This window comes from Schistocerca gregaria, chromosome 3 (assembly GCF_023897955.1).
Source record: "Schistocerca gregaria isolate iqSchGreg1 chromosome 3, iqSchGreg1.2, whole genome shotgun sequence".
NCBI lineage: Eukaryota > Metazoa > Arthropoda > Insecta > Orthoptera > Acrididae > Schistocerca > Schistocerca gregaria.
The window spans coordinates 393,307,431-393,320,446 of NC_064922.1; the positions used below are offsets into that span (position 1 = coordinate 393,307,431).

Consider the following 13,016-nt stretch of genomic DNA (forward strand, 5'->3'; position numbering starts at 1 on the left):
TAATCAACTCTCCGCCACTGTATGGTACATCTAAGCATTGATTTTCGTTTGCCATTACTTCAAAAAATTTCACGGGACTCTTCTCTCCTGAATTTTCAAAATATGGGTTCTGCAATAATTCGTACTTCACTCTTTTCTGTGCCTCGCTGGACCAATATCGTGAGAGAAACTTCTCTCTGAAATCTTCGTACGATCGGCATGTCGCTGCAACATTCTGCATGGTTTCTGCGACTGTTCCTGACATGTGTGCACATATAAAGTCTAATTTGTGTGCTAGCGTCCAGTGTTCTGGTAATCCTACTCGGAATTGATCAATAAAAGTTCGTGGATGTAATGACTTTCCTTCGCGAAAGTGTTGAAATTTTCTGACGGTGAGGAAATGATCGTTGTCGTACTTCGTCATAGTTCCATATGAAATTCGCGATTCTTCGCCACTTTTGTTTCTGATCATTTCTCCCGTCGTTCTTTCCGGTTGTGGTACATCCATTGAATATTGCCCACTGTAACTTTCGCCTACCCTTGCGTAGTATCGTTGGAGTGGTACGCAGTAATTTTCTTCCATCGGTTGTGAACGTGTAGCTGAATGCATCGCACTGTACTCTTCGCGACCTGGCTTTCCATTGTCAGTTATTGGTTGGGTATCTTGTCTGGCTAACCTTGCTGCTTCATTGCACGATCCAAACTGTCTTGAAACATACATTTGTGGTTCCGCATGTGTTTGTGATGATGTTTGTTCATCAAGAATTACGAAACGTGTTTGTTGCTGTGCAGGCTGTCTGATTTCACGTATGTTACTTTCCGCCTGTGATTGGAATCGCAAATGCGTAATATCTTCGTTAATTGCTTGTTTTTCCGGTGCTGTTACAGATACGGATGTGGTTGCAGACTCTGTGCTTGTTCGATCCTGTTCACTACGCTCTTCAATTGTTTGCAACAACTCTGTTCGCAATTTCTGAAATTGTCGCTTCGTTTGCGCTTCTATTTTGACTATGCGATTATTATATCTTTTCAGCGCTGCTTTTGTGATACGTTTGTGTAACACACTGTTTTCAACAATTTCAAGCGCTGTACCTGCTGCTTGTCTAGTAATTTCGTTTATCTGTTTCTCTACTTTCATGACTTCTCCGTGGGTGTTGTTACGTAATGTTTTGATCTCATCCTGAATGTCATTACGCAATGTTTGTACGTCTGCTTGTACCTTGTCAATGTCTGTTCTCAATTGATTGTAACCTGTTATTAAGTTTCCTATCACTTATCGAGATTCTTTTGCCTCGTCTTCAATACGACTTAGGTGTAACTGAATTTTTTTGTTTTGTTCTTTAATCTCACGCATTTGTCTCGTGGTTTCTGCATTCTGAATTTGAATTTGGTTCGCTATGTCTTTATTTTGCCTTGTCATAGTTTCCGTAATTTGTTGTAATAATTCTGCCAGATTGGTGGGTCCTATTGCGTTTTGTTCCGACGTCCTACGCTCTGTGTTTTCGCCGAAGCGTTGGTTCGCAACCGATTGCATTGAACTGTGCTGTGACAAGTTTCTGCTCGCATTCCTTGTATTCTGTGGTGAGGGAGCTCTGATTACTTGTACTATGCGTTCTACATATTCAAGACGCAAGTTAGAATCCTCGTCGACTGTCTCATTACTTTCCTGCTCCTCTGTCGTATGCTGACCTAGGTTTTCTGTGCCTCATTATGGTGCGTTATATGTCCTATTTCTCGCGATACTGCATCGTCTGTTGTACTGTCCTCTATTCTCTGTCCATTTTCATGCTGGGTCTCGAACTCAATTCGGTCAAGGTCTCGATTTGCTATTGCTAATCTTTCCGAATCCCTTATTTCCTGTTTTTAAAAGCAATTCACGCGCCCTACTTCGCGTCAACATGTGCTCATACGATCTCACGCGTTTCACAAACTTTTTGTTCACACGACTTGACAAACCATTCACTTACTTGTTGGGTCAGAACCAACTTGTCAACGATGTATCCGCCACCTGTGCGCTTGCATTGGAGAGAAAACTTAATTCTAACAATATTAAAATTCATAACTTAATTATGCTATTGTTTCTGCTAGAATGTCTCTATTGAGTACTCTCTTACTATCTATCGCTGCAGATACTGGTTTCGACTATGCATAACATTTGAAAAAAATTTTTTACTACGAAAATTTTTCAGCAGGATATTTTTCTAACCTAGTTGGGCATGTGGTCGACCTTCAATCATGATATTTTACCATCCTGGCAGGGTCGCCATTTTCTAAACATTCATGGTTGTGTCTGTTTGTTCTATATCGTGCCTCCCTACCACTTTTGCGCAACGATGCTCTGAGCATGTTTTTTAGGGAATTGACTAGTTTGAATCTGGGACCTGTGGCTGGTAAGGAGACGTCAGACCATACATGACACGTAGAATTCAGAAGAGTTCAATGAGACTAGCGATGATATAACCAAATACTTAATGATTTCCGCATCAGCTGCACTGCACTCCCTGTAAAAGAATCTTAATACTAACTAAATTTAGTGTAAGGGGTTCAAGGCTTTCCTATTTTTTGTTATTTGGTAAAATAATGTCGAAAAAGCAGTTAAGTTTACCAATGGAAATTTTATTCTACTCCCAAAACATTGTTTATAAATTGTACTATTGATAAAAGGAAGTGTTTTAATACAGGATGGTAAAAGCAACTGCGTTCAACAAAAATGTGAACGAATATTCCCTGAATGGGTTTCCAAGTTCTACAATGGATCGAAGGATGACCTATGCCATATCATATCTATAATCTAGGTTTAAATTACGTTTCACAAAAGAGAAAACTATCAAAATGGTCTATGGTCACCCTCAATTATCTTATCTTTAATTACTTATCTAACTTGTCGTAAATTACAGTGGCTGATGTGGCTTCTCAATAATTATATAACAGAGAAATCATCGCGTTTCAGATTTTTACTTCAAGTGGCAAATGTGAACACCATGAGCTTTAATTTACCATCGACACTAGTATTACACAAAAAGGGCTTTTAACAGATGAGACTTCTGCAGTTCTGAGTGAAGCCTTATGCGCTCAAAAATGCGGCATCACGTGCGTTCATTACCTTGTCGGTGTTAAGGCACCGTCAGGGCGGCAGCGGGCAGCACAACTCCGCTCACCTCGCCATCTCGGAACTAACTCTCTCCTAACTTCTCCTTACTACAATTTACCGAAGTTGGTTTAAAAAAACTATCTGGCTGTGTTTTCATCTGACCAATCATGGTCTCAATGTTAACCTTAAGCTCCGCCTACAAAAATTCTGTCTATCCAATGAGAAACGTTATTCTTTTCGTGGTGGGTCAATGTTTTTAAAGTTTGCAACGTAACACAGACGCGAAAAAGTCTCACGCTAAAACCTGCAGCTGATGTGGTCCTTCTAGCGTTATCGTAAGATCTATACTGTTTTTCTGGAGGGCTCTAGCTTTTAACATGGGACGGGGTGGGTGGTCCTTGACGTAACAGAGACGCGAAAAGGTCTCACGCTAAAACTTGCGGGTTGTGTGGCCCTAGTGGTTAGCTGGCGACGTGGGTGTCCAGTCCGTCCCTTATCTTATTGCCTTCTAGATTAACACGGTTCTGCTCTCGGCTTCTGTTCTCGTTTCTCCCCTCGGAACTGCGTCTGTCTCACGGTGGGAAGGTATGACATGCATTTAGGCATTCTTGTGTTAGTCTGTGGTATTCCATTTGCTCACTCGTTACTCGTATTACTTTGGTTAATTTAATGTCACGATTTATTCGGAGCTATGTGAAATACTACTGGATTTGCTTATCATGTCGGGGTTTTCATGGAAGGTGTTGGATTTGCCTGACACCTTACAAAATATCTTCATAAAAGTCTTCTTAACTATTAATTCTTTTTCAATGTTAACAAATTTATTTTCTTCATAAAATATTTTTTGCCATTACCAATCTAGATTTTATATCCTGTCTTTTTCGGCCATCATCAGTTATTTTACTGCCCAAATAGCAAAACTTATCTCGTTTTCTAATCTGACTCCGCTTATGATATTGCTGTTCTGCTAAAGACGGCAAAGGTCTTGGAGAATCAGCTGATCGGGAGAGGCAGTGTCTTGAAAAGATGAACATTAACAAAGGAAAATGGTAATAGAGTGTAGTTGTATTTATTTCAAATAGGTATTCCTTTCATAGTATTATACTTGGAAGTGACTTTAAACTACCCCCGATTCGTTGCCAATAATACATGTTTAAAGCCGATGGTAGGCATAAAGCGTCGTTCGCAATTTTACTGAATGTTTTCAGATTGTTTCTAACAATTAGTTCAGGAACCTGCTCGAAGGGTAAACAGTTGCGATAATATACTTGACCTCTTACCAACAAATAATGTTGAGCAAATAGGGAGCATCGTGACGACACAGGAAATAGCGGCCATAAACCATTTGTAAACAGACTGAACACCGTAACATCCATACCCACTATAAATAAACGCAAAGCATGTTAAAAAAAATTTCTTGACACCTTTCTTAGAAACAGTTACCACTCTTTCCGATGTGATTGTGTAAGCGTAGACCAGATATCGTTTGAATTCAAAGAAATTGTGTCGAGGACAGTTGAAAGATATGTACTACATAAATTAATAAGAGCTGGTACTGATCCCCCGTGGTACACAAAAAGAGTCAGAAAATTGTTGCAGAAGCAACGAAAAGAAGCATAACAAATTTAGAAGAACGCTAAATCCCCAATACTGGCGAAGTTTGACAGAAGCCCGAAATTTAGCTCGAATTTCAATGCGAGATTATTTTAATAGTTCCCACAACGAAACTCTATCTCGAGATGTGTCAGAAAACCCAAAGAGATTCTGGTCATACGTAAAGTACTCCAGCGGCAAGACGCAATCAATACTTTACTAAGCGATAACCATGGTGATATCACTGATGACAGTGCCACTATAGCACAATTACTGAACACGGTTTCCCTAAACTTCTTCACCAAATAAGACGAAGTAAATGTTTCAGAAGTCGAATCTCGAACAACTACCAACATGTATAACTTAGAAGCGAAGCAGCTTAAACCACTTAATATAAGCAAGGCCTCCAGTCCAGATTTATAGCAGTCAGGGGCCTTTAGAATATGCTGATATTATAGCTGCATACTTAGCAATCAAATACATCCGCTCGCTCTTCGAAATATCCATACCTGAAGACATGAAAGTTGTACAAGTCACAAAGGAAATAGAAGCAAATCAATTGAATTACAGACCCATATCACTAAAGCCGATTTGCGATAGGATTTTGGAACATGTACTGTGTTCGAATATTATGAAATACTTCAAAGAAAAACATTTATAGACAAATAGCCAGTACTGATTCAGAAAATATCGTTCTTGTGAAAGACAACTAGCTCTCTATTCTCACGAAGTAATTAGTGCTATCCACAGGGGATATTAAATTGATTCCATATTTTTAGATTTCTAGTATGCTGTCGGCACCGGACTGGATATATGATATCCTGTCAGAACAGTCACAGTTCCTAGCAATTGACGAAAGGATATCGAGTAAAACAGAAGTCATATCTGGCGCTCTCTAAGGAAGTTTCATACGCCCTCTGCTGTTTTTGATGTATGTGGCTCAAATGGCTCTGAGCACTATGGGACTTAACATCTGAGGTCACCAGTCCCCTAGAATTTAGAACTACTTAAACCTAACTAACTTAAGGACATCAAACACATCCATGCCCGAGGCAGTATTCGAACCTGCGACCGTAGCGGTCTCGCGGTTCCAGATTGAAGCGCCTAGAACCGCTCGGCCACCTAGGCCGGCTTGATGTATGTAAACGACATGCTGGAGGAGGCAATTTGAGCAGACCTTTTAGATTGTTTGCAGATGATGTAGTCATTTACCGTCTTGTAGGGTCATCAGATGATCAGAACCAATTGCAAAATGATTTATATAAGATTTCTGTATGGTGCTAAAAGTGCTAATTGACTCTAAATAATGAAAAGTTTGAAACTATCCACAAAAATACTAAACAGAAATTTGCTAAATTTCGGTTACACGATAATTCACACAAATCTATAGGCTGTAAATTCTACTGATCACATAAATACTGTTGTTGGTAAAGCAAATCAGGACTGCAATTTATTAGCAGAACACTTAGAAAGTGCAACAGGTCTACTTAGAGTGACTGCTTACAACACGACTGCCCGCCCTCTTCTAGAGTATTGCTATGCGGTAGGGGATCCGTATCAGATGGGACTGATGGAGGACATCGAACAAGTTCAGAGAAGGGAAGCTTGTTTAGTATTATCATGAGTTAGTGGAGAGGCTGCCGCGGACATGATCCACGAATTGGGGTAGCATGTATTAAAACAAAGGAATCTTCAGTTTCGCAGAATCTTCTCGTGAAATTTCATTCACCGACTTTCTCGTCCGATTGCGAAAATATTCTGTTGGCGCCCACCTGCACAGGGAGAAATGATGATCATGATAAAATAAGTGAAATCAGAGCTCCACAGAAAGATTTAAGTGCTCGTTTTCCCCGGGCGCTATTCGAGAGCGAACAAGTCCAGAAATAGTTTGAAGATGGTTCAAAAACCCTCTTCCAGGAACTTGTGAATTGCTGAGCACGAAGTATTAAATCAAGGATTTTGATTACGAAATGAGACACTAAAAGTAGTAGATGAGTTTTGTGATTTTGGTGGCAAAATAGCTTCAAAAAATGGTTCAAATGGCTCGGAGCACTATGGGACTTAACTGCTGAGGTCATCAGTCCCCTAGAACTTTGAACTAATTAAACCTAACTAACCTAAGGACATGACACACATCAATTCCCGAGGCAGGATTCGAACCTACGACCGTAGCGGTCGCGCGGTTCCAGACTATAGCGTCTAGAACCGCTCGGCCACTACGGCCGGCGCAAAATAGCTGATGATGGCCAAAGAGCTTGTGCTCTGGACATGGCAAGAAAAATGAATTTGGAAAGGAGAAATTCGTTAACATACAATGCAATTTTAAATGTTAGGAAGCCTTTTCTGAAGTTATTTGTCTGGAATGTAGCGTTGTACAGAAGTGAAGTGTTCATAAACGAAGACAACAGAAACTTTTGAAATATTGTGCTACAGATGAATGTGAAGGTTAGAGGGGTGTATTCAGCTGTTCATAAGGTGTTACTTAAGTAATTTGGGAAAAAAGAAATTTATGTTCACCCTAATTGAAAGAAGGGATCCGTTGATGGGAGACATCGTGAGGCAACAAGGATTCGGTAATTTATTATGGAGGGATGTGTGTGTGTAGGAGGAGGTTGAGTAAATACTGTAGAGACCGATAGATGAATACAGGAAACAGGCTGAAATAGATGTAGGTTGGGGTAGCTGTACAGGAATGAAGCACCCGTGTTCGTTACTTTCCCAAAGTGTATTGAAGAGTTGACGCTTGTTGATTGTGTGTTGCAGGTCTCCTGTGCAATCAGCTGTTCCGGCGATTCTCATGCAGACAGATCGGTTTGGTCGGAGCTGCGTTTTACGTCCTCGCTCAGGGGCCGGTGGCGTTTGCTACGTCCTTCGTTCACTTCGTCCTGTCTTCGATTAGCGCTGGTGAGTGACTTACCGTAACGCTATAGCTAAGGAAGACTGACGCATTGCCTTGATTTAGCATCGCAGCGAGTAGGCCGACGATAGGCCGGCAATATTTTAACTACTTGGTTGCTACCGTGGCAGTCACTAGTAAATTAGAGTAAAGCTTTGTTGATTATTATGGGGACTGAACAGTAAATGGAGTTACAAACTAACTTTCCGAAACGAAAAATTTCGCGAAGCGCAAAAAAACGTTATCATCAATTACTGTTCTTATTGTTATTATTACTATTGTCACTATTATTTTCTTCAAGGAGCATGGCTGGCTTACGGACTCGTATTCCTTTCCATCCAACTACCAGGTCAGATCAGAGGAGTTCCCAGCTATCGGAAGGGATTTCTAGTTCCGAAATGTACCTGACAGCCAAGGAAAACCTCCCGAAACATTCTGTCAGAACCGGGAGGTTGTATTACTTTTATTATAGTTCAGCGAGACAGCTGTCTAAAACGGCCATTTTTTTCTCTTTGAAATGAAAGGTCGCTAACGGAATGCAGACTCAGACTAAATTGTCCCGCTTTTTGAGAAAATGTGTGCACAAATGAGTAAGTACATTATCCGCTTTTTGAGAAAATGTGTGCACAAATGAGTAAGTACATTATTATAGAAACTGGGGAGCTATGAAGATAAATATGTCGTTTCAAATCTTGGCCGGCAGAATTACAAATAGCTGCTCTGTTTGAGATAAAACTCCTGTCGCCATGAAGACTGCAACAGCCTGGCGCGTCATATGATTAGAATGTCGTCATATCGCGTGCGCCAGCGCAAGAGCTATTTGCGCAAGACGCGTCGCATTGTGTCAGCGAATTTGATAACAACTCCTGGACGGATTGTACACTTCATAGCAGACAATAGGCCTCATGGGAGCTACTGTGTAAGGGATGTAATGAGAGCTCGATTCAGAAATATGTCCGCCGCCTCACGGGCAACAATTAGTTCGTGTTTGTCATCTTCAACTATCAAGAATTGTTGCATTGAATAGGAGAGCCAGAGTGTTGCAAGTCAAAAGCCTTTCAGTGATGGACAGAGTCTATCGATGAACAGCTGTACCACACATATCCATCTCCTCGCTAAGCGGTACAGAAACAAAAGGCATTGTTAAATTGATAAATAATAATTATTATCAATACTAGCTGCGTACCTGGCACAGCCCACGTATGTGTTTATTTCGATCTTCTATTATTTCTTCTATTACTTCATCTCTTCCTCTCCCATCTCTCTGTTCTCCTCCTCCACCTCCACTCTATGTCAATATCCTCCGTTCACTTTCTCCTCCTCTCTCTGTCCATCTCGTGCTCCCCCCTCTATATCCTCACCCCCTCTAAGACCATTTCCTTCCCCCCTTTCTCTGTCCACTTCCTCCTCCCCATTTCTCTGTGCATCTGCTTCTCCCTCCTCCCTCTGTCCATCTGCTCCTTCCCTCCCCCCCTCCCCTCTCTCTCTGCCCATCTCGTGCTCTTGTCTTTCTGACAATCTCCTCCTATCACTCTCTCTGTTCATCTCCTACTCCTACTCACTATTTCTGTCCATCTCCCCTCCTTTTTGTCTGTCCATCTTCTGTCCTCCTCCCCCCCCCCCCCCCCATTATCACCCACCCCAGTAGTTCTTTTCAGACAGTAAGTGACACGTGTACCAAGTTGAAGTCGATCCGGTGGATTGGGAGGAAATGTGGAACATACATACATACACTATGTGATCAAAAGTATCCGGACACCTGGCTGAAAATAACTTCGTAGGGCCCTCTATCGGTAATCCTGGAATTCAGTGTCGTTTTGGCCCACTCTTAGCCTAGATGACAGCTTCCACTCTCGCTGGCATACGTTCAATCAGGTTCTGGAAGGTTTCTTGGGGAATGACAGCCCATTCTTCACGGAGTGCTGCACTGAGGAGAGGTATCGGTGTCATTCGGTAAGGCCTGGCAAGAAGTTGGCGTTCCAAAACATCCCAAAGTTATTCTATAGAATTCAGGTCAGTACTCTGTGCAGGCCAGTCCATTACAGGAATGTTGTTGTCATGTAACCACTCCGACACAGGCCGTGCATTATGAACAGGTGCTCGATCGTGTCGAACGATCCAATCGCCATCTTCGAATTGCTCTTCAACACTGCGAAGCAAGAAGGTAATTGAAACGTCAATGTAGTGCCACGGAAAACGACAAGGGGTGCAAGCTCCCCCAATGAAATAGACGACCACATCATGTACAGCACCGCCTCCGAATTTTACTGTTGGTACTACACACTCTGGCAGATGTCGTCCACCGGGCATTCGCCATACCCACACCCTGCCATCGGATCGCCACACTTTGTACCGTGAATCTTCACTCCACACAGTGTTTTTCCATTGATCAGTCGTCCAATATTTACGCTCCTTAAACCAAGCGAGGCGTCGTTTCGCATTTACTGGCGTGATATGTGGCTTATGAGCAGCCGCTCGACCATGAAATCCAAGTTTTCTCATCTCCCGCCTAACTGTCATAGTGTTTGCAGTGGACCCTGATGCAGTTTGGAATTCCTGTGTGATGGTCTGCCCTTACACATTACGACCCTCTTCAACTGTCTGCGGTCTCTGTCAGTCAACAGACGAGGTCGCCCTGTACGCTTTTGTGCTGTACGTGTCGTTTCCACTTCACTATCACATCGGAAACAGGGGACCTAGGGATGTTTGGGAGTGTGGAAATCTCGCGAACAGGCGTATGACACAAGTGACACCCTGGTCACGTTCGAACTCCGTGATTTCCTCGGAGCACCCCATTCTGCTCTCTCACGATGTCTAATGACTACTGAGGTCGCTGATATGGAGTACCTGGCAGCAGGTGGCAGCACAATGCACCTAATACGAAAAACGTATGTTTTTTAGTTGTGTCCGGATGTTTTGGATCACATAGAGCAGATACATACATACGTCCATCACTTTAAATATATATATGGATTCCGAAGAAATAATATTCAAATTCATACATCAATGTTATACTTACGATATATCGACTGTCTCATTCATTCACCATATATATCTAATTTCCATATTTATCTATACCTTAGCAGGACACTGGACTTGAGTATCAACTGTTTTATCACACAATTTGTCAATTAAACTTAAGTCATACAATGCTAGTCAGCGAAACACCAATATGGCATAATTTGTAATCACTGTTTTACGAATAATGTATTGTGTACAAATATTCAGATATTTCAAAAGACATAAGGCCCGAATAATTTATTATTAGAAAATAGAGTGAAATATTACAGCTTCAGGTAAAATACAATCCTTTAAACAAATCATGGATTAGTTTTCAACAACTTTCAGTAGTTCTTGAACATGACGAACGCCACTGAACGTTGGGTATCGCGACAGCACACACTCATTAAAAAAGCGCGCTGAGCAGAGCCAGCATGCTTTAAACGCCGACTCACATTGACTGAGTGCTGTGTGTATCAATATCATATCGAGACAAAATACCAAAGCAATCACTGGAAGACTGTGGATTCACCACTGCCGAAAAAGGCAAAGACCCAGCTACCTTCGAGCATGGTGATGATTGGTTTTTGGGACTGTCATGGTCTGATGCTGACAGATTTTTTTCGTAAGGGGCAAACAGATAAAACATCATACCACGGAATTCTCCTGACTGGCCTGACAACTGCTGAAGGCTTCCTCTTGCTTCGGATGAAGAAAGGATTGCACAACAGGCAGTTCCAGAATTTTCGAGGTGTGACTTTTCTGAACAGCCATAATGCAGACTTCTACAGCCAAAGTCTGTGCCAAGTACTCCATCGTCGGGAAAACTGTGTCGCATTTCGAGATTAATACGTATATAAGGGCTAACATCACGGCCAAGTTTAATGACGCCAGCTAGATTTTTTCGAGTTGATAATAAATGTTTTGTGCCTATACTTCTCAAAATTCGGAAGCGTTTAAGAAGCGTCCCATAATATGACAGCACTTCTTACATCTAATTAAGTACTTGAATCTTGACAAAAGGCAGCAAAATTGGTGATCCGTTGGCTATATGGTTGTCAGTCGTCTCGAGCAAGTTTGGGATGCCATTTAAATGTTTCGAAAATGTTGAGACAATCCTTTATGCACAGTAACAGATTGTCAATCAAATACGGTTCGAGATCTTTCTACAAGTATTTGATTTTCTGTGAGGTTCTTTCTGTTATTTGGTCCTGTCCAAAAAAAATTTAACCGCTTACTTCATAGCTTTTTGTCGTACGTGAAACTCTAGTGATAGGACCCTGTCCGTCAGCTTTCTTCTAGTGTCGTATTTTGAAAGGAGCTGTTACTTCTGAATTGTGTCTGGTTGTTGGGAACAAATTTCATACAGGAATGAACGTGCTATTTCACTAAATAAAATCTTCTACTTCACTGTTACTACCTTCATAGGTCTACAAGAGGTGCAAGTGTTAACACGCGGAAGATAAGCGTTTTTCGTACCGTCGATAAGTTGGTTCTCAAGAGACGAAACTCACCAGCGGGAAGGGTGGAAAAGGATTGGAAGGCAGATGGATTATGCCATTTTAAAAAGATCCTGCTTTAAGCGATTTAGCGAAACCACGGAAAACTTAAATCTGGTGGTCGGAGGGAGACTGGAAACGCCGTAAGTCTAGTGCTTACGACCGCGTCACCTCGCTTAGTAAGTGTTAACACGCATCACAGCTGACTCTGCTAAACATTTATATCGCCACTGAGTAGTTGGGAGCAAGTATACGCAGAAGAAAACATGCAAAACTACCTGATCTAACAGCATGTTTATGTCAAAATCTTGTTAATTAATGCAAATACTCTTCTCGAGTTTGTTGTCAGATCGTGTTATGCAAATACTACAGTATTTCGTCGATACAACTGTTGGAGTTGAGTAATTTCCTCGTCCCCCACAAAAAATATTAAGTGTCATGTAATATTTTGTGTAATGTAATATCTTGTATAGACACCTTTCATTAACCTGACACGTTCCACATCATTAAGAAGTGTCGTATTCATGATCTATGGAACAAGTACTAATCTAATCTAATCTAATTTAATCATACGACGCGTCGTGTCCAGGCAATCAGGTTGTCCTGGGTGTTCAACACAACGTTCTTGCACGGTTAAGCTTGTCTGACCAACATCATATTTCCCACATCGGCATGGGATCATTTACACTCCACGTTTCCTAAGATCAAGATCGTCTTTGACTAAGCACAACAAATTCCTCAATTTCGCTGGTGGCTGGAATCACACTTGATGTGTATTCTGAGGATTCTTTCTGTTCTGAAGACATGCCGCGAATATGACAGGGAAAATAGGAGTGAAAGACCAAGAACGAATTGCACGGATTAAAAAGTGTGTAAGAAAGGTAAATAGTCTTTTACCCCTACTGTTCAATCTATGCGTCAAAGAAGCAAGGACGGAAACGAAAGAAAGGTTCAAGAA

General features: G+C 41.5%; 1 protein-coding gene across 1 annotated transcript in view; it reads left to right on the forward strand.

Moving 5' to 3' along the window:
• The window catches only part of LOC126354827 (monocarboxylate transporter 13-like), a 130,654-nt gene that overhangs the window by 50,022 nt on the left and 67,616 nt on the right, over positions 1-13,016 (forward strand). Inside the window, exon 4 of the mRNA XM_050004770.1 lies at positions 7,427-7,567. Coding sequence (XP_049860727.1) covers positions 7,427-7,567 — 141 coding nt within the window. The remainder of the gene's footprint in view (positions 1-7,426; positions 7,568-13,016) is intronic.